Source organism: Falco peregrinus, chromosome 11 (genome assembly GCF_023634155.1).
Source record: "Falco peregrinus isolate bFalPer1 chromosome 11, bFalPer1.pri, whole genome shotgun sequence".
NCBI classification, from domain to species: Eukaryota; Metazoa; Chordata; class Aves; order Falconiformes; family Falconidae; genus Falco; species Falco peregrinus.
This window is the reverse complement of record NC_073731.1, coordinates 17,648,013-17,671,431: the sequence shown is the minus strand read 5'-3', so window position 1 is coordinate 17,671,431 and position 23,419 is coordinate 17,648,013. Positions and strand designations below refer to the sequence as shown.

The 23,419-nt window shown below is 36.9% G+C and overlaps 1 protein-coding gene across 4 annotated transcripts in view; it reads right to left on the bottom strand.

Annotated features, from left to right (window-relative positions):
* Positions 1 to 783: 783 nt before the first annotated feature.
* SRBD1 (S1 RNA binding domain 1) overlaps positions 784 to 23,419 on the bottom strand; it is a 128,394-nt gene continuing 105,758 nt past the window's right edge. For all 4 annotated transcript variants that reach the window (XM_055816359.1, XM_055816361.1, XM_055816362.1 and 1 more), the window contains 5 exons: positions 20,634 to 20,740; positions 17,887 to 18,063; positions 15,065 to 15,217; positions 3,208 to 3,392; positions 784 to 1,770 (listed from right to left, as the gene is read on the bottom strand). In XM_055816359.1, coding sequence (XP_055672334.1) covers positions 1,481 to 1,770; positions 3,208 to 3,392; positions 15,065 to 15,217; positions 17,887 to 18,063; positions 20,634 to 20,740 — 912 coding nt within the window. In that variant the 3' untranslated portion in view covers positions 784 to 1,480. The remainder of the gene's footprint in view (positions 1,771 to 3,207; positions 3,393 to 15,064; positions 15,218 to 17,886; positions 18,064 to 20,633; positions 20,741 to 23,419) is intronic.

Here is a 23,419-nt window from a genome sequence, read left to right as displayed (position 1 = left end):
TTTTAATTTTTATAATTAAAGCACAGAGCTGGGAGATTAAATGATGCCAGCCTTTTCCTAACTAATATATAGTCCCTGTGTCAACAGTTATTTGGACATTTGTAGTTAGAAACCTTGTCAAAGATGTTTGACTTTTGCTATAGGTGCTGTCTGTGCTCATCTGTTAAAAGACTGGAGTTTCTGCCAAGTTTTCAGGCAAGTTTGATGATTTCAAAGGAATAAATGTCTAATACACCAAAAATTCCCTGGAAAGGCCACATACACCTGCTGTGGCTGAAGGCTCTTCTGCCACTATACCATTGCCTTTGCAAACTTGACCAAATTGGTAAACCCTTTGAAACACCAGAAAAAACACCACCGAAACAATGAGCATTCTTATTAAAACAGAAGTCTAGAAAACTTCTGCAAGCATCTACGAACAGCAAAATTTTTATGGAGAATCATGCCTTCACAAGCACAGTGAGTGAAGACAAGTGTGGTATAATTGTTCTCCACTCAAAATAGGTAGAAAAATATATTATATCAAAGATGGAAAAAAAAAAAATTAATGTCAAGTTAAAGGAGTCCAAGACAGACTAGAATTATTTTATTAAATCAGGAACAACATCAGGCCGTGGGCTGTAGTTCAGTATTAAAGCCCAGGAAAGCGCATACCATCCAGAAGGTCAGACAAGTGCATCCTCACAAGCTGCATCCTTAAGGTGAAGTGTTACTCATGGAACACGCGTTGGAAAGAAAGAGAGCTAGGACTGTTAAATCAACTGTAGAACCAGTACACTGAGAAAAGATGGCCAGAAATGTTTTTATTTTGCACAGGTATAGAACAACATAAATGTCTTTTGACACCCTTGAGAAAAGTTCCTTAAACCCCAAGGTACATTCAGGTGTGTTAGTTGATAACTGAACAAGCCATAATAAGACAGGTAAGCAGATCTAATAATGTTCCTCAAATAAACTAAAGGCGAACATTTCCAGACCATCAATAGTATTAGCAGATGCTCTTTTTCAGTCTACTTTCAAAGCAACGTGAGCATTGACTAACTTAGCAATCACTTTTTTTCTACAACTACATACCCTCTTTTAGACTTCCAAGCATAAAACAGGCAAACTGAATGGCTGTTTTTTGAAGGGGACCAGTAGATATATCTGCTTGTGCAGTACTGACTAAAGATTGAGACAGCAAGTCTTGCCCAGACAGAACAGATAAGAGATCTGTCTGAAAGTCCACTGGAATTTCATTTGCTCTGCAGACAAAACAAGGTTGCTTGGAGGTAATCCAATAAGTTGTTTCAACCATTATTAACAGAAAGGATTCAAGAAATGTGGCAAAACTGTTAGATTAAAAAAAAAAAAAAAAGAAGCAAGGCTGAAGGTTTCAAGATTTGTTCATTTTCAGCACTCATTAAATGCCTGAATCTCCAGAACCTTGCTGACATTACTTAACCTTTAAAACAAAGGCTCAATCATAAAAAAAACATTCTCATAAAACACGAATAAGATCCAATGTTATCCTCAGTCGAGGAATATCAACATTAAGCACTTTAACTTCCACTCTTTCTCCAGGACCTAACCCCAGGCTTCTTCTCTGCTTCACTTTAGAAAGTTTTGCTTCTGTTATGTTTCGCACTGGAATCAAACCTGCTTTTCCCACACCAATATCAACAAAAACTCCAAACGGTGTTGCGTTTTCAACTTTTCCAGTCAGAACAGCACCAACACATAAGTCTTCAAAGCAGACTATGCTTCTCTTGAAGTCAGGTTTATCAAAATCTGTAACAAGAAACAAGAAACAAAAATAAGACACTGGAGAGAAACCTTGTATTTTTTTCTAAGGGCTGTTTCCAGCTGATTGTTTCTAATTAAGAAGTCATCCCAAGGTAGCTGTAAGGTCCCAAATACTGCTTCATTACATTTTTTGAATAAAGACCCGTCTGTGATAAACAACTGATTTCTTGTATTTTATGAATCACTTTAAAAGACTATGATTAATGGAGTATTAAGTGTAGTGAACTCTGAAACTATCACAGGGGATCAGAGGTGTGTAGTATATTAGCTAGTGACTGAAAGATTCCTTAATTTTTCTTGGAGCTAGAGAGAAGGGACTTGAGGTGACTGACTTGAGCTAACCAAATTATACCTAAAACTTTATTCTGGTAGCAATTTATATACAAGAAGGTGAATACTCAGTCTCATCGCATTCTAAAGAGAAAAGTCAACAATGCACTGTTCTTAGGCTTGCTTGTTCATCTGCACTATGACATCACACAATCAACTGCTTCCTATGACATCGTATGATCAACAACTGCTTTGCATTGACAACTTAAAAATCACAAAGGCATGATTATAAGCAGGCAATACTGTCTTTCCACTGAAGATTCTCTTTTGCTTTTATATCTTCATATGTTAATAGCCCATCCTAGTGTAATTTAGATGTGAAACCACCAAAACAAATGGAGATCTAGAAAATACACATTTTCAAGATCATTAGTGGGAAATACTTATAAAATCTGCAAGGAAACCACTAATGAATCCAAAAAAGGGGGACAGAAAAGTTACTTTATTTTAAAGCATAAGTGTATTATTTGTTATTACAAGCCTACATCCTTGCTGCCTACCTTTATCTCTTGCTGTTGTAAGAGTATCCAGCTGTAAGTTTCATTAAACAGCAGCATCTCCAGATGTTTTACTCCACTGCTTACCTCTTCTTTCTTCCCCTCCACCTCAAACTGTTCAGCACTACTGCAAAGTTTTAACCAAAGTAGCACATGAGCCATGTGCTCCAGTTACACTTGTCTCCAGGAACTGGTGCAATAACAGAACAGAACTACGCACTACTGCACTATTGTTCCACAGACATTTATTACTACTGTTTCAGCTTGGTCTCAGCATTTCCCTCCATGGTGGAGGGCCAGCACAGATTTAATCAGTACAGAGTCAACATATTGAAACTATTTCATTTGTTAACAGCCATACAACTCCCCTTCCTATGGCTGAACATGCCATGACTTAAGACAGGATTCACACTCCTTACCTACTGAGCTGGAAAGAAACATCTGACAATGATATAGCTTTTACCTTTCCTGAGAAAAGAAATGGAGTTCCATGTCCATGAAATCCTGCTACTGACTTTAGAAGAGAATGCGCTCCTTCAGAACTGCTATGTAGAACAACCAAACTGAGATTACAGCCTTCAAAACAAAGGTTTACCTGTTCGGATGTCAAAGCCTTCAGGCTGAGTCAGACCATCAATGATCAGCTGCAGTGTGTGCACCGTTGTATTTAGCCTCTTGGCTGTACCTTCCAGCCCTTCCTTTTGAATGACTGCATTTACTTTTTGCTGCATATCTGCTTTTCCTATCTCATTTGTGTTTCCACCAATGAAAGATAAAAACCTGGGAAGTTCAAACAAAGGTAGATTTGTAACACCCTTTAGCGGGAACTGAGCGTTTGACATATTTATGATTTTTAATTACTTTTGCATTGATGAGTGAACAAAACTTCTGATAAAAAAAATCAACAGCTAACAGTTTCTCAAGTGAGTACCTTCTCAACTCGTCACCAATCAGACACATACACATAAACCTAGAGTCTATCTGTATAAATGCATCTCCCGGAACAGACTGCAAAACTAGAAGGAAAATTTCAAAATGTAAATTACTTCTCAGACCGATGATCTCATCTCATGCTCAAATCCAATCTGACTATGAATGAAAGATGTTTTTTACCATGAAAGTTCCCTAGAAATAAGTGAGAGTGCTGTAATACTGCCATTTTTATTGCCATTTTCATTCAAATTAAAATGAATGGCACTTTAGTAAAACAACAATGAGCATTTTAAATACTAGATCAATATGAATATTCTTTAATCAAATCTAAAATAAACTTTACATACTCTTGTCTATGAACTTCATGATTAAGAATAATTAGTTTTTTCCAGAAATTAGGAAATTATCAAGTCCAAGTAGTTACACAACACAAACACCCTTATCCTTCCCTTTCATCACATACACACACACACATTGCAGATTGAGACACATTTGGCCTGGCATTTAAAAAGGCTGAAAAATACTTTAAAATAAATACATCTTGATCTGTAATGTCTTTTCTTAAAATAAAACAACAAAACCACATTTACTGAGGTTTTTAGTTAAACAGTGTTGGGACATACACTGAGAAGCGCAGAGAAGAGATGACAAAAATTCACGTGCAGACCCTACTCTTTACTATCGGTAGTGATGCCTTACACGATGGTCTTTGAACACTGAATAAGCGCCCTTATTTTTACTGAAAGACTTAAAAATGCAAAGCAAGTCTTTAATGGATATAAACCAAGGAAATGATGATGTAGCTCATAGAAGCTGAGTCACATTGTACTAAGTAATTTGTCCTTTTCTCAGTAGATACTTCAGTTTTCTGTCCTGCTGCTCTGCTCCACACCTCACCATGAATAAGACTCTTCTACCCTGCTTTATCAGCTCCCTTCTTGCTGGAGGGAGGCAGATTGTTTTTTTGTGTGCTCTCCACCACAGCAGACAGATAGAATTATTGTCTCTGTCTTCCAGAGTCCAAATAAACGTTCATTCCAAATTCCCAAGAGATATCCCTCCCTCCTGTCCTTATCCTACTGCACAACAGGTGTGAACTACAAGCCACAGAAGAAGTGTGGACCAGCAGGTTTATGCCCTAGGTGGGGGGAGACATTCCACTCAGTAAGAAAGCTAAAGCCCCTGGTACTCAACCTCATTTCCCCCATCAAAAAGACATGCTGTGCTTTTATCAAAACCTAAGGCTAGTATTATTTTTGGAAGGCGACACAGTGGTGGTGTGGTTTTCTTGTTTTGTTGCTTGTTTGTTTGTTTGTTGGTTTTTCTGTTTGTTTGTTTGTTTTTTTACCTGAGGAAACTAACTGGCATGATTTCAGTTGGCGAGGGATAAAAAGCTATGCCCTGAAATACAAATTTAGATTTATTTTTGAGAAAGTCTAAATTGAAGGAACATAATTAAAGCAATAGCCAACTTTCAGTAAATCACAGATTCATCTTTGAGTGCAAGGGCAAAGCTTCAGTCCAAAATGACCACTAATTTCACCAAAAGGACATCCGTTAGAACTTGCCGTCAGAACTTCCACTTTTTTACTGAATTCGAGTGCAAGCATGGTGATATAAGTGTACTCTTAGTTCAAACACATAGATTTGCACTTAATAGTAATAGATACAGTTTTCACATTACTTTTCTTAGTGCATACAGATCTTTCATGTGGCAACATATGAAGAAAATAATTAAAAATTAGCAAGGATTTAGTGGATGATGATGTTCTCAGGATTTACTGAATTTTGCTTTGATTGACTGCATTTCAACTTTTAACATCACTTTTTGAAGTAGTTTAAGGTGGTCTGAAACAAAGTAAATACCAGAACAGACACAAAATTGTCTATAATATTAAATATAAATTTTTCTTTTCCAGAAACGAACAAAACACTACTCCTCCTCAAATATTTTGTCTAATAAGAGCCTATATTAAAAAAAATACCAGACCTTCTATGAAACCATCTTCTGTTGGTCTCAAAAAAAAGCACCAAAAGTGGTTGCGATGATAATACTGAAAATGCGCATACACCCAGGTAAAGCGCTCTTCATAAAACTCCTGGGGGCTGCTGGCTGCTGCCGCTGAGGGATGGACAATGTCCCACCAGAGCTCTAGTGACAGGCGGCAGCTGCCCCAGCTTTGACTGACATGCCAGATGTAACACAACAAACCCGACCCGACCAGCCTCATGACTCAACCTTCTAAATAATGTATGCTTTACCGCCCGCCTCTATAAACAAGTTTGCTGACATTCACGTACTTGACTTCATTTCACTTCACATGGAAATTCAGCTCTAGTACCTCCAAGTAACATTTTCTCACCATTAGGATTTTGCAGAAGAGCATTCACTTTGTAAATTGATAACGGGGTGGGTTTTGCTGCTAATAAGTGCAACCACATGGAGCAGCCATTGATGTATAGGAAAACCCCCTCTTCCATATAAAACTATCAAATGTGTGGATAATGCAATCAGAATGCACAGGACTATGTGTAGGCTGCTGGAAAGAAAACCAGCCCAAAAGAGAACACAACCTAGGTGCCTGAGCCCTCAATTACTATTCATAAAAGTTATGTGCCCCGCCCCCCCCTCTGGAAATCCCAAGGAAAGTACTTATCTAATATTAAAATAGATTCCTCATCTAGGAGAGGGTGATAGGCTTGGGCCCTATGTTATCAATTACAGTTAAATAACTTAAGACAGTTACTGTTCAGAATAAAATTTTGGCTCCACCTGAAGATCATGCTTAAACAAACACTCTGGTTTAAGTATATGAGAAGTCCACTGACCTCAGCAGAATTATTAACATTCTAGAAATCAGGCAATTGGTTAAGAATATTTCAGAATTAGGAAGTATATTATAAGCAGAACAGAGCACTGTAAAAAGGCCCAGCATGCAAATAAACACAAAAGAAAGAATCTTAACAGAAACAATATATTTATATTTTGGAAATTCTCACCTTTTTAGGTTAGGTTTTGGTAAAACCTATGTATTAAAATATTTCCAAGAACCAGTTTCTTAGTGATTACAGATGTAGTTTTTAAAAATACTGTTGAATCTATTTATATATGACTAACTAACTATATATATAGTTAACGTATCATTTTCACTCAAATGAACATAGCCTGAGGGCACTAAGAATAAAAAAAAATAAAAATCAATATAAAGCACAAATCTCTAACTGAACAGTGATGCATAATATTGATCATTTCTACTTCTAAACGTCATTGCTAACAACAAAGTTAAATCTTTCCTTATTAAAAAAGCAACCCAACAACTTCTTTTGAGAGCTATTTCAAGATCAGAAAAAAAGGACATAGTCAGTAGTAAGACTGGGATATGGCTACGGAAGGGGAAAAGGAGATTTCCCTTAATTTACATATTTTTATCTTCATAATGTTAAACTATCTCACTATGATCTTTGAAATATCTCACCCAATTTGTAAATGACAGTTCCAGCTGCACAACATGAGAACACAAATGATCTGCGCAAAAAATGAAAGCCCTTCAAGTATTTTCCTGGCTACATATAACATGCTATATAACACGTTGCAGTAGTTCAAGTGTTATGTTTATCTACTAGAATGATAAAACCTAAAGAGAAGTTAACAGAAATGGAAATGGGAAAGATGTTTTTTCTGAAGTGAGGTCATTCTCAGAAGATATACTATCCTTACTTTCTCCAACGCTGAGTGACTGACAAACCTTCTGTTCAAGGCACAACAACTCAGATAAAAGCTGCCAGAGTCTTCGGAGAGTCAGAACAGAGTGAAATTTAGCTGGTTTAGAGACTTTCAGTTTTACGGTTTTGAGATTTAGAGGCTGCTCAGAAACCTCAGCAACCACTTCAGTTCTAAAAGCAATCTTTGCAGTCTTACAGGACCTGCAGAGAATGGTCATGGCTAAATCACTGATGTTTTTATTTAATACATAATTTCATCCATCTTACTCAGATAAAGAAAGAAAAGTAGCATAAATGTAACAAATAAGCACATCATGTTCACTTAACATACACATCTGCACAAAATTATAGCACAGCCCTTGCAATGTTTAAGAGATAATGCAAATTTCAGTGGAATGCAAAAAAACATTAAGAAAAGAGTAAATATATTACCAAAGGAAGCCTTCAGTAAATTTTTAAGAAGTTACATTAAACCTCCCAAAAAGCTTCTTATAACGTGCAGGAGTTCTAAAGATTTGCAAGGGTTTTAGTCACAGTCATTTCTGTTTTATGTAATCATTTCCAGCAACACGACTTAAGAGCTGGGAGTACTGGATTCATTGCATTAAAGCAACATGATACGCCATTACATCTTGTCACAGTGCACACATGAATTAATGGTAATGCAACATAATCACTCTGAAAACAAAACAACTTCGCATTAGCACGCGCTTTGTTAGGTAAAATGTAAATTCATGACAGTAGCAAACTTAAATTATGTAGACATTTATATTTTAGTAATGTTTTGAAAATGCAAAAGCATTATTTGTATAATGCAGGTTTTGACTGTTCTTGTTCCCACCAGTGATAGAGATCCTCAATTTTCAACTGCTGATGCAGATTACACAGCAAACATTTGTGCATTACTCTCTGTAATTAGTTGCTGGAGACAGAAAGTTAAAGTTTCAAATATATTTAAAACTACTTACGTGGTTTAGCCAGATAAGGATATTTTCCCAGTATGTTTTTCCTCTAATGGATAAATTATTAATATTATAGATTATGTGACTACATGCAGAAGACCAGAAAGCACTCAGATAGGTTTATATGTTCAAAATGTCATAAACTAAGAATCAATGAGTTTCTAAATGCAAAAAGAAATTCAGACATGGTTACACTGCATCATAGCCACTTTGCTACCATACCATTAGGCATGCTGTTGTTAGCTGTTCTCTTGACTACTGATATATCACATAACTGAAGCGTAACCCAAGATACAAAATAGTGAAACATGATTAATTATCCACAATGAATCAGTACTACAGTTAAAGGAGATCATTCTATAAAGAAAGTTCATTTTTTTAAATTCCTTTTTTTTTTTTTTAAATGCAACCAGTAGGAAGTTATGTAAGTTTCAAAAATTTCAACAAATTAAACAATACCACTTGAACTACGGGTCTAGTATTTCTAGTGTAACTGGAGGATAATTCTTTGTTATTTCTAAGTTCTTCTAATCATTCATGTTAATATATATTTTGCCTCACATAAAAGTTTAAAAATGTCTTTATTGGATAGCAATTAGCAGTGAAAGCCTTTCCTGCTCTTCTACTTAGTGACAAGATAACTTTCAAAAACGTGTCCTTGAAAATCCAGCTACTAATAGTCAGACCTGTGAAAGAACCATTCTTCTAAAGCGATGAATATAAACTATTAAGTATTAGGCTTAACAACCCTGATTCTGCAAGTGTTCTCCTTAATTAGGGCTACCCATTGCCTATGGAAATTATCATAAAGATTCATTAATTTACTGAGATGCACTGGTTTTAGGCTTTTTAAAAAGAAATGGAAGAATTTAGTAAGTAGTCTTACTTTGCCCAATAAATAGCTTGAACACATATACACACACACGTGTGTGTGCATGCGAGCACAGTCTTACTGAAGTGGACAAGAGATGCCTCTGATGATTTTGTAGTGAATTTAAGGAAGGGTATCCTACCACAATAAGAACTGTCCTCTGTAAAACACTCACATGTAGACTGCATTATTAAATAGAACAACAATCTTTTAATGGTTCAAACACCGTATCAAGTAACCATTTCCTTCCTGATTACTATTCCCCTTAAGCATTGCCTCAGTTGCTCAGTGACAACTAAAAGACCTGAACAGAAGCAAGGCAGCCCAGCAGAGAGCTGGAAAGGCTATCAAAGGACAAGCATGAAATTGCATAAAGGGCAGGAGAGAAAGACCACTTGCTTTCGGCGGCGTCTCCCTAATTAACAGTTTTCCTTCTGCATTTTCTTATGTGTCAGTACTTGCCTTCAAAGCTAGCAAGTGCAGCTTTTCAGCATAGCAACTAAGATACTATGGATCAGCTGCTACATCCCCCCACGTACAGAGCAGCAGAAACACCAGAGATATTTGAAAAATGATTGACCCAGCTATGATGGAATATAAAATGTTATCAACATAAATGCTTTGCTGAAATGTGCATCAAATCTAAATGTTTTACTTTGGTGAAGACTAAGCGCATGAACAAATGCTTTGCTGATTCCTCTTGGGGTTTGGAAGTCTTCCTGGGCTTATCAAGCAGCGTTATCAATACACAGCAAAGGGCAAGAAATGGATCTTCACTGCAGGTCAGTCTGCTCGTACGTCAAAAACTTCTCTTAAAGGCCTAACCAACCGCAGTGAGTAGTACTATCCTCTACCAGGCAAGGTCATAAACCTGAGCAATTAGCCAAGGAAGATCGTCACCTGCCATTTGCTAAATCACAACTTAAGATCTGTTATAAATATCAGTAAAATATTTCTAAACCAGACCGAAATGCAACCTGTCTGCCAGATGCTACAATCTGTGAGCAGCAAACACACATTCTGAGTACCAACCTTTTGCAAAAAGCATTTTTATGATTTATTTAAATAAAAGTCAGTAAATGTTAAGATTCAGTCATACGAAACCAACTGCATCCAGCAGACTGATACAACAAAGCAAAAATATTGTTCTCTTTCCAGCATTTTGATTTATAAGCATAACCTGGTTTAACTTCTTGGGGCTTCCTAAATGTTTCCTTGGTTTTCTTACCAGTTCTTTTACATTATGTACCAAGAAACTGGATATGCTCTACATGTTGTATTAATTGTACGTAGAAGATTCTGCCACTATAAACTGGTTTTCACATATAGACTTTTCAGAAACTTAAAACACAGCTCTGCTTTGCAGTAAAATACACTGCCTACAAAGTTGTCTTTTTTTTTTTTTTTAAATTTATTTAACTTTTAGGAAATTCTGATTCATATATTCAGAGGTGTTCACAAGCTTGGTCACTGCACATGACAAAGCCAAGTTTTGACAGTATGGAAACCATGAACAGAAATGTTCTGGTCATCTGCAAAGTGTGTTAAATCACCAGTAGGATGTTTACCAATACTTTTACAGAAATCGTACAGATTTTAAGTTAAGATGTTTAAATGCCATAAATCAATCATAGCAGCACCACTTGTGCCACTGTAGTAAAGATTACATCAGTGTTTCCATTATAAAACCCCTATTTTTCAGGGGTTTCTAATTCAGCCATAAAAATTGGCTCCAGCCTAAAGCTTGGCAACCAAAGTCACCACTTGGGAGCAATTCTTTTAACCATTTTTTAAATTTTTTTAAAATGGATTGGCCTTTCAAGCTACAAAATAGTTCAGAAAATTAGTGGTTTCAAATTTTGGTGAACTTCTATCCCTCAAAAACATTGTTTTCAAAACTGATAATTTTGTATGTCATAAATCTGTAATGTGGACTGCTGCTTTGCGGTAATTTGGATAGAAGCAGTGGATGAAATTCACCAGCTTATTTTGTTTAAAAATAAATGTAATTTCCCATGAAAACTTTTAATCCAATAAAATTTTCAGAAATTACTTTCTCATGGCAAGATGTGGTAGACATTGCATGAGGAAGCCTTTATGACTCATTTATGCAGCATCTATTCCATTCATTTTAATTTCTGTGGTAAGAGGTATGTAATACAGTATTTTGATGCTTTGAATTAAATCTATCCATCTTCTTTAAGACAACAGTTTTGCCCTTTGGTAACACAGATCCACCCGTGTGCTTGACATGGTCCCTGACAAAGTTCTGTGTAAGCACAGAAAAAGAAGAAAGAAAAACTTTGATAGCAGCAAAGCAACAGAACTCCTTTAAAATGTGTTTTGTTTAAAAATCTATTATTAAATACTAATTCTAACCCACTTAGTCTCAATTTTTCTCATGCACATTATTTAAATTATAAGAACTATCAGTTAGGTTTTAAACCTAGCTTAGTTCTAACATATTAACAAGTCCTTTGGATGTTGGTTGATTTCAGTAAGACAGCTCAAATTAACAACATGAGCATGATTTGATCTTCAGGCTCTCACAAGCTTTCTCATGAACATAGGCTTAGCAAAAGAGAATGACAAGCCCAGTCCCCTGCCTGCCTATCAAAGTCAGCAAAAGTCTTCAACAGGCCTGATATACTTTGGACTGAATCCTTGACGCAGCCTGAATTCCGAGTAGAATTTTTTCTTGATTCATATTTAGGCAGCAAATTGGTTTGGAAAGCTGTTTCCATAAGTTCCAGGAAGCTTAACAGCTCATGCGCTTGTTTTTTGAAAAGTCATTTTAAATATATAATCATTGCTAAATTATAGCATTAGTTGCTTGAGGGGAAGATGTCTGGTTTATATTTAGCCCTTATGTCACCAGTGTCAATTTTTAACACTACACTTCTTGGCTTTTGTCAGTCTGCTGCAGACCTGTATTTTCTTTTCTTCAAACAGCTATTTACCATGAAAACACATGAGACTTATTTGCCCCCCCCCCCCCCCCCCTTCCCTGCACCATTTGGTGATATCAAGCTAGTGTATGTCAATACAATCTATATCATAAAAGTTATCACCTTTGTATTTAACAAGCTTTCAAGGAAACTATCTTTTGATTGCAAGAAAAAGAAAAATATTGTTGAACAAAGTACCTTCACAGAAAGCACAGAAAGCACTTTGAGACTTTTTTTTTCCCCTCCACATCAAACTATGTGTACAGTTACTCAAAAATATAAGAATACAACAGAGAAAAAGCCCAAAGAAAATAGAAAAGTGATTCAGTTAATTGCAGAGGCAGACTACACTTACTAGTTTTGGTGTTCCATTAGCAGATACTGCTGAATTTTTATATTTGTATTGATATAAACTGATATTCTTTTGCACAAAACCCCCTGTAAGGTACAGTACCTACAACACACACTTGGATCCAAATACTTCACCTGAAAATTCAATCTAGACAGGCAAAGTGGTGAGAAACAGAACAGACAATGCCACAGCTGAAAACTTAAAAGCAACTGCATTAGCTAAAGAGAAACGACATGATCGGTAGCACTGGCCTGCAGCCATGCCATACTTCTGCAAGGGCTTTGCAGCTCTGGAAGTCCAGCAAGTCTGACCCTGAGAACATTTTAAGAAACAGCAAGGTACCTTCCAAGCAGTACTGACTGTGCAATAGGTGGCACCCTCCTCTCTGAATCATGCATAAACCTGTAACTCAAATCACTATCTTTTGATTGTAATGTAAAACTTGTGCTCATTAATTATTTTTTTTTTTTAAAAAAGGGTTCCCAGCCAAATTCCAAATCACAATTCTATGATTTGTGATACCTACTAAAATTGTCTCCAGAACTTCAACTGTATGTGAATAGCTGAGCTACCCTATACAGTAATAATCCCACTCACAACTTCAGATACAAAAGTAATCTGCACTGCTCTGGGGAAAAAAAAAAAAAGAAAAAAAAAAAGACACAATTCTTTATTTTCTAACTAACCTGTGTGATGGTACTGTATGTAGATTAATTCCTGTAGTATTCCACTATTAACTGGCTACACTTTGCTCCCTGAAGCAACCTTTCCACGTCAGCCTTTAAGTGAAGCTGGTAACACTGTGAATACTTTTACTGATTATTTTTTAGTGTACAAGGGCTGGAAAGCTAAATGTACTATTAACCGAATCCTGAATACTTCATATTTAAATTGAATGAAATACAATATTGAAAAATCAACATAAATTTTAAATAACCAATTCTTATTTTTTTTTCTTTTACACTGACTCATTCTGAATAATCTCCAGTAGGGGTGACCAAGCTTCCTTACCCTCTAAGCCACCTACCTAAATAAGGTCATTAAGATCAGGACCTGATTTTTTTCCACAGCTGTGAGCAGGGCAAAGAACTAGAAACAAAGGAAGATGCATAAGGAAAAAAAGAGAAATAGTCATAGAAGATGAGAAACTGAAGTTACCCACACACTGCACGAAGAGCATGGGCTCTAGCAGGCAACTGCACAGTGGCCCTGGAATCAGACACACAGAAGAGCAAACTGTGGCAGGCAGGGAATGAGAACAAAAGTGCACTGCACACCTAGCAGAAGGAAAGCACACAGACCTACACACAGAAAGTTGTATATACAATTGTATCCACTGGAGACAGAATAGCACACACACTGTAGGGAAGGTGTCCTAAAAATGCAAGGTTCTGTAAGACTTTGTTAGATAAGAAACTCAAGCTTCATGAATGCAAGAAATTTAGCGTATCTATCTGAGGCTTAAAGATGGTTTTGTTTATAAAGCAGGAAGCACAACCCTGCTTCTCCAGGAGTAATATTCTCAGAGATCATAAGAATCCTAAAGCATGTAGCTACTACTGAAATTAGCTCTAGCACCTTTTAAGAAAAGAACCTGTTCACCGCAACTCATTTCCAAAAATAAATATGTGCTGGTTTATGGTGGGAGATAACGTTTTTTCAAGAGGACAAACAGAGCCCAATTTCAAACAGGGCTGATGATAGCAAAGATCACAGCTTATACTAGCATTTACCGGCTGCAGTATCCCTTAACCAGGGGCACACATGGATTCCTAATTACTTTTTTCTGACCTACACAAAACCCATTCTCTTCTTTTAGCCAGAGATCACTTGGTAAAACCACCATGGTGTTCGTGTATTTGGGAACTTTATATATACATCGTAATTAGATCTCATAATATCAGAATTTAATTTAAAGGCTCATAATAATGACATATGCTCACATATGCCCATGTACTTATGTGCACACTCAAACACACAAACAAATTATGGTGGTCAAAATTCACTAAGCAGAAAGTCTGTTTGGCACATGCTGAACGTAAGCAACAATGTAAAAGCAGTTCTTAATGATGCAGAGGTATTAAACAACCACTGACTGAAAATGTGCATGGCATTTCGATTATTTTATTAAAAACAACAAATAAAATCATGTTTTAGTTATGGCCTTTTACATAATATATGGGGGCAAGGTAGAAGAAAAAAATAAATCAGTTTTTAGACATTTTTAGAATGAGTTATTTGTCTCCATACTTTGTGATCCTAAAGTCCAAACTGAAAATGATGTGTGGCAAACAGAAGGAAATTGAGAAAAGGGACTTCAATGAGATGCAAAGTGGTGAAATGAAGATGACATTGTCATGAGAGGAAAGTCTGGCAAAGTTTTGAGAATTCACTGATTTCCTCACTGAAAAACAATGTGAAAACCAAACAAAGAATAAACTTAAAAACTTGCATGGAAATAAGAAGCAAAACACACCAATTGAAAACCTTCACTTGTAAAGAGCTTCTGAAGCACATCTTTTTCTTGAAGAAAGGGGAGAAAGCATCAAATTAATGTAAGTATTCCTGTCTCAAAAGGCTGAGCAGGCTGCTGTCTGAAAAATCAGTACTTTCATTTAAAAAATTTACAACATCAATTGTTCAAAAGCTTTTCCACCGCTTACCTCATTGCAATGCTGTAAGACTCTGGATGAATACAAGTTTGGTCCAAAGGATTGGGCTGATGGGACATACACGCTGTTGGTTTACTCTTCTTTTTACCCTGTGCACCTGCTTTAGTCAAAACTGTGTGACTTCCAGATTCAGTTTTCTTATTACTGTCAGAAATCAAAAATGGACATGTCATTCTTAACAAACAAAATCCTAGCCCAGTGCCCACATGTGAAAAATGCAATCAGACTCATATATAATGTTCATTCTTAAAAAAAAAAAAAAAAAGTACAAAACCCTTAAAAACCCATTCTGGGTGAATCTTAACCATACAATTACTGCACACATTGATATGTTATACTTTTATGCCATAATTTATTTAAAACAAACAAACATTGGGAAGGGATTCTGTGGTTCATAACAATTTCTTCACGATGACAAGATTATAAAGAAAACGCTACACAACCTGTTGTATTGTTTGCAATCTGGATAGCAACTTCTGTTTGTAAAATGGGGACAACCACACCTACTTGATAAAAATCTTGAGGATACTTTCACACTTAACTGTCAATTAATAGTCTGCATAATTTTAAATCTGAAAAATTTATAAACAAAATATCCTGTTCATACCATCTTTAGGTAAGCAAATGGCATCTCAACTATATGTATAAACCACGGAAAATATGTGAATGCTTAAACCTCAGAAACTCCTTAAACCACATGTATTGACTTCCTATACTTAAATTTCTGAAGAATTCTCCTCAAACATGGGCTAGGTAAAAATCTGAAAAATTTCAAATCAAAGTAACTCAGACCAAGACTTGCTTAGAACAGGAAAAAGCTAAAGGTTGGATATACCACCACAAATATTCAGAATTTATAAGAAACTTTTGCAAAAATTGTTTAATACAGCTTGCCTTAAAACTTACTGAATATATTACTGACTCCTAATCAGCTTCAGTTAGCATTTGGATTGGGCTCTGTTTTTGGTTTTGCTTTCTTTAATTGGCTGGATGATGAAAAGGCTGAAGTCTCAGAGACATCCATGGACATATTGCCCACATTGGTAGGAGGTCTTTACAGAAGACAGCAGAAAAAGAGATCCGTCCTCATGTGTGTAGCATATTTACAACTGGCACACTTCTTCCCTTAAAGTTTCCCTTAAGTAAAAAAGTATCCAGGATACAGTAAAGGCATCAAACGACTCCTACTGACAAAGGTTCCTTTAATGCCTCTTTTTGTTTGTTTTTGTTTCCTAAATCACAAAGTGTTCCTGCTTTTGCAGGACAAAAGAGACACATTGAAGGACCTGGACCTAGCACTCACACTTTGGGCTCTACTTATGCAGACCATCAGCAGAAATGCAGACATAACTTTCCATTATCAATTTTTAAAATAACCACTAGTTATTAACTTTCAAGAACGAAGCACAAAACCTAATTCACACAGCACTCTATAGCCATCAAGATGATTAGAGAGGACAAAAATGAAACCTTCTCAAAGTCTATTTCAAAAACGTTTGGTTTTGCCACCTGGGCCCACAAGAAATGTTGTGGAAGGCGATGGTGTTAGAGCTTTATTTTGGCCTCAAACTCCAAAGTTATAGCAGATTTCTCAGGTTCTACAGTGTTCTCAAGTTTTATAGAATCTGACTAACATCAGAAGCATGCTCCAGCAAGGAAAAAAAAAAAAAAAAGCTATGTTCTTAAACATTTCACCAGTGAACTTATTGCAGCATTCACTAGAACAGATCTGTACAATATAAGACCTATCGATCATCTACAGCCTTGAAAGCAGTATCTTTGGTCTTCTGGTGCTTACAGCGCACACCAGTTGGCCTGCAGCATGTGCCGCCCTGCCAGATGGGCAACCAAGCTGTATACCTTCCAGCCGGGCAGGACGCCAGTCCTAATGGGCCTGCCTCCTGCCTGGAAGTTACGCGTGTGCTGTTTGGCCAGCAGCAACTGGGAATACATTATTGCTTCTGAGCATCGGGTTGGCTAAAAAATTGCATGTGCTTCCCAGGAAAATATTTTTTGAGAAGAGTCAGTGGCAAAAGGGTGGGGATGGTGCTACCACTGTGCCCTTTCTCTGTTCTTTATGTTAGAAGGAGAAATGGGAAAGGCAGGAGAAGAGACACTGCCCTAGAAAGGGCACTTTCAGTTGTGGAGAGGAAGGATTTCAGGTCAAGAGGAGCACAATGAATAGCTGCAAGAGGAAAAGGTTTGGTAGAGAAAGAGGGAATGAGATGGCAGGGGAAAAGATGACGCACTGTTGACAAACTGGACTTTGGAATGGGATTCACATATCTGAGACAGAGGGCAGTCACATCACGCTTGCTCGGCACAGGAGTATAACACAGAGAGTTTGATCCAGGCAGCTATTCAGCTTTCTCTCTCTCCAGGTAATGGATTTGAAACTTTCTGAAAATTCACTCTAGTTTACTACTGTTATCACCTGCAGAGTAATCTTTACCACATTAAAATGAATTTTAAAATTGCTAAATAATACCTGAAACAAGACTAAGGTTTTAATATCTCAGATCATGACACTACCGCATGCCAACTTTCTTCTACCGATTCAGTGGCAGAATTTATAATTAAACTTACATACTTATCAAACCCCTGAGTTAAAGGATTAGGCTTACTAGCCAGTATTATTCAGAGAAAGATCTATCTTCAACCAATGACTTCAAGAAGTTTCTTAAGATGTTGTCTTTCAAAGCACAATGGCCTGGGACTCAAGTCTCAAGCCTGAATAACAAACAGAAGAGGAGAAAAATATCTTCTGACACTATTTTGGATAGCTTAATCAAGATAGCTAACATCTCTGTTACCTGCAGAAGGTCTTTATATATTCTTGATTGAACCTGATGAAGCCAGCACACTGTTGGAAGGATTTGGGACCCAGACCTTTAACTTCCTTCAGCTGTTCTCGGTTTATAAATGGTCCATTCTTCTCTCGCCATTCAATTATATTTTTAGCTCTGTTAGCATTCAGTCCTGCAATGTGTCTAAGAGAAAAGTTTATCGAATACATTACCATTGAAAAGTTATTAATACAAATGCTATCCATTATAAGGATACACATTATTGTAGAAAATCTGGTTTACAAAACTTAAAAACAGCTAAGAAATTTGCAAATAGACTCCCAGACCAAAGGCATCATCTGAAAAAGGATCCTTTCTCTTAGTTCTATGGAAGGAATCCACTCAAGTCAACACAACTTGGTAGAGCAATACAGTTCTGCACATACCTAACTAGTAAGCCAGGGACATTTAATTTATGATCTGTTCGCTCTTTCTGTAATGCCAATTCAATTTGTCATGTCTTATGGCTTGCCCCCAGCTGCCCTCTTCAGGAAATGATGTGGGAGAAGGGTTCGGGACAGATAAATTGTTCCTGTGAGAACAGCCGCCTTTCAGCTATTCTCTTCCAATGGTACTGCAACACCTTGCCCCAACATGAAGGGCTGACGTCTGCTATCCAGAAGGAGGGTGGCTGGGAGCAGCTTGCCTTCCTCACACAATCTGACAGATCCACAAAGCTTGTTCCTTTTCTTTCAGCTGCTCTTGACATAAAAGAGCAGCTGGGAACAGGCTGCATGACTTGTTCTGAGGGCAACTCAGATCTGGCAAAGAACTTACCTGTGAAGTGCAGCGGCAGTTAGCCAGGATCCTTCAGGAAGCAGCGGGTTTGCTGCACATTTTCTGTGTGTACATGAGTACAGCTTTCTGTGCATGGAGTATGTTAATCACAGAGGAAAAAGAGCTGTGGTGGGCAGTTACTCCTGGCACTAGAGAAGGAAATGTCACCCATCTGGCTCTATATATCAGATGCCATTACTTTAAGTCAATGGCAGCAGAGACCTGTTTGTGGAATGGCACAAACTGTTTCTAGAAAAACACCACCAGCAAACCTGGCAAGAATAGTCAAAAATCAGGGGGAAAACATATATTGAAAAAGTGTCTTTCCATTATTCTCATCCTCATGCAAAAGTTAAAAAAATAATCCAAAGTTGGTGAAACCTCAGACTTAAATTGGAGAGACACACCTTTAACCACAGACAAAATATTAATCATTAGGAATGGAATTTTCTCCAAAAATTTCTTAGAAACATTATGAAATCCAGCTTATTTACACTGACAGAGGAACATGACACAGAATTCACAGAATTTTCCACTGATGATCTCAAGTTTTTCAGGTGCAATACTCAGCAGTAATGCAACTACTGTAGCACTGTCACCACTTCCACTTGTAATACACGTCAAGAAGTATATTTGATGCATCAGAAAGCACAAGCAGAAAGCCCTGCTCATGGTATATTCCAGCTAGGCTGACAGTTTCATACACTGTACATCTGAGGGAAACTTAGACTGCATCTACACAGCAGAACTGAACTGCTGAGGATCAAGTCAGATCCAGAACTTGATGCAACACATGCATATGATCATAGGCCAGATTAATTAGACCAAAGTACTCAGCCAACATGGTTATCACCTGTAACCATGACAGGACAGTGTTACTCCATGTTCACAGTTTTGTGGCGGCACTGCAGCACCTCAGCTTGGTACCCCCTGCTGAACTGCACAATATAGTGTAACCTGCAGAAGGCTGATAGCATTCGCCCACTGCGCTTGCTCAAGTGGGCTTTTATTTGTGCAATGAAAACTGGTCAGCCTCATTTACCAACAGGTACTGCTTGCTTTCTTACTAATAGCTGATCTAAATCTGAAAGAAGGCAAGTAAATCAGGAGTCAGACCAAGGACTGGATACACAGAAAAGGAACATGGAAGAGAAAGTGGAAAACCAAAAAGAACTGAAAGAGAGCCTCTTCCAAAATATGGAAAAGCATTTTCAAGAATTATTATAAGGGGTTAAAAAAAATAAAGACAGAGCTACCAAGAACACATTTTTCCTTTGATATCTACTATAATTGTCACTATCAAGCTTATGGACATTCTTTTTCTTCTCCTCCCACTGCAGATGAGGACAGCAACACTTTTGCTCTTCTGAGAGGCTGTTCAGCTAAACTCTTCTAATTCTCTCAGGAAACAGAATGACCTTTTAATTTCTAACCAAGAGAAATAAAACCCAGAACATTTTCCAAGTAAATAATTACTTAAAAAAAAAAAATCAGTAAAAAGGGATAAATTTTTAAGCAGTTCCTTTTAAATCTTTCCTTTTCTCCTTTCCTCACCCAACTTTTACAACGTGTTCCACTTAGCAGTACCTATAAAAATACCTTCTAAGAGACAGAAAGTACATTTGAAAATCCCTTTCTCAGTGTAAAAATACAAATTAATTATATGAAGTCCTACTAAAATTGCAGTGTTGGCTCAAAATTTTTAAATATCTGGTTTTCTCCAAAGAATAGTTTTACCCTGGAGAATCACACATACCCTTAAAAACTGACTCTTAATGATCCAGTGAAATACTGTCTTAACATGTCATTTTCATGTAATTGGAAGTTTAACACAAGAGCCATTTGCTCCAGCTGAGCTTGAGTCAGATGGCAGACTAAACAGAGACTCTGTGATCCAGAGCCATGTAATTACTGGAATAGGAAAATGTTTGACTCACCTTAATAGTATTTCTGAGCAGATGTTAATATCAACTCCTACAAAGCTGACACACTCTTCAACCACACTGTCCAGAGTTGCTTTGAGCAAAGTCTGTGATACATCATGCTGAGAAACAAAAATGGAGATATCTAGTTACTGAAATATCAAAGCATAGATAAATAAGAACTTTAAACAACACTAACATTAATAAAATAGTTGCTGGAACTCATCAGTACCTTATGTGAGGGTACCAGTTAAAAAGATAAATTGTAGAATGTATTTTTGAAAGGTTTCCATTATCTCTTTGCAACATGTTTGTTATCATGTTCATCCCTAAAATAAGGCATTCTTCATGTGAATTTTTAATAACTATTTTTTTGCATCATGTAAGAACAAAACTATATTAAACACATAATGATTACTCAAAAGGAGTATGCTTGTGTTCATACACTATGTTTTGTCTGTAATCTGATGCTTATTTACCTCTCAGTTTATTAAAAAAAAGTCAATATTTAAAAAATAAGGTATTTAGAGGAAAGATCACAAATGCTGTATTTTTTGCACCTGCACACAAAATGTTTGCAAAATTGTCCTATTTATGAGCATCACGCTACAGTACAGTTATTATTTACTAAAAGAACAAGTCAGGTATTGTATGAGGGTGGGCAATACATAAGGTACATATCAGCCCTGCAGCAACAAAATGTTTCAGATTTTGAACAGATATTTCTGGGAAGATTGGCAGGTCCTTGACCAAAGCACCACTAATGGAAATTCTTCGATTTTTTCCATTATTGTTCATGGTGTTTCTCCTTTTTCCCTGCCCAAAAGAAAATCAGTCACACTTGTCAAAGATAAAAGTTCTGAAGCTCTAAGATTTCTTTTTTTCCACAATGTAGGCATACTTCAATCTGTAACTGCACGTTCCCCACAGAAGCCCATCAGTGCTTAGAAGTCTGACCTGGAGGGAGAAGCCTCTCTAAATGCAGGAGCTAATTCAATCACTATGTTGGCTTCGCTTCAGGGCTCTTATACGTCACTCATGTAAATCTGGGTTGATCTGTTGTGGTTTTGTGATGCATTCATTTAGGACATCAAGCTGGATCCAAGCCAAGACACCCAAACACTTCATCAACTACTTTGTTTTACCTTCTAAGCTATTCAGATCTTTTAAAGATTTAACAGTTAAAGTAAACATGCCAACAGCATCAATCCCAGCTTACTAATATTGGTAGTTCATCAAGCAGTGCTTAATAACTGAAACAATCTTAAAAATTATGGCAGTGTATTTTCATAGCCCTCTCATTTCGGGTAATGGTAATGTGATGTATTTTCATGATGCGATACAAAATGAAGTTACAAACAGAAAGCACAAATTTCACCAGTATTATTCCTCCTATAAAAAGTCTGTATGCAAAAAGCCATGTACATGCATAAGTATGGGCATTTGCACACAGCCTTGGCCTCACAACCACAAAGCTTACTTTACACTTAACAGATGAAATGACGGTTTCTACTTACTAACGTGTTGCTACTGCAACACAATGGCTTCTTTTCTGAATAAGGAGATGTAAATCATGCCCCCCCCCCCCCCCAAACCACCAAAACCACACCTTAAACCACACCTTAAAAAGAAGTCTTATGGTTTTGATTTTTCTGACTAACTTAAGATACAGTTTCTCTTAGTGAGGATGTTCTATATATTCCCTCCTCCTCCTGTTATCAGCCAGGTAATGTACTAGAGATAGAGGCTTCCAGCCCACAAGCACGCTCATGCAAGGATGCATTTATGTAACAGTACAAGAACCAGAATAAAACTGTTCAGAAACATCACTCACATTTATTTTCTCTTCTTCGCCAAGTACAGCTGCCAAATACTGGGCTAGATTTTCTATAACGAGCCACAAATTAAAAATTTAGTAAGATAAAGATACTAATTTAACAATTGTTCTCATTATGATGAAGGCAGGCAAAAGAAGAAAAGAAATATGCAGAGTATTCAAAATTTTCTTCCGCTTTTAGGAAAAGCTACTGACTCCAAGGTACTGGGAAGCTGTTTATTATATAGTTTCAGAAGTTATATTAACAAGTTCCATCAACTGTCGCAAGTTTTGGCCACCTCTAAAAAACTTTCTCTAAACCAACTACTTGGAATATAAAGTCTGTGGCAGAGAGTACGGGTAGACTGCTGTTTCCTTAGGTTTCAGTCTCATTCCTTAAGATGATGATCATTCTTCAGAAGGAATAACATGCAGTTACGTGATTTCGAATAGAGACATTAGCAATTATCTCCACAGTGTCTTATAGCATAGGGTGTAGCAAAGAAGGTAATCCATAGATCAGGCCTAATCTTTCTAAGCAGTTCGTTGGCAGCCACTTGATTCAGCAGAAGCTTTATTTCCAGTCTGCTGAAAGTGAACCTAGATAGCAATTCAGCCAGTTGTACTCTGCCCAAAACAAGGGAACGATATATCACAATCACAAGCTAAGCATCCTGAAATACTTCTGCTAGTGGAAGAAAGACCAGTGCTCTCAGATCCTCAGTTTCAAATACAAAATTGGCATTTATTTGAAGATTTAAGTTTGTGTAAAATTCATGTGACAGAATACACACAATCTGGAAAAACTGTAATACTCAACTGTGTATTTTTTTGCCAAGACAACAATAAGTTCTCAGGTCTCTCAAAGATTATTTGCATTTTTTAACTGCATTCCTGCTTGACTGTCATCATTTAAAAAAAAGCAAAAGAAGACATGGCCCAAGTTGTTCTTTATTACTGCAACACCTAACAGTCATACCACTTG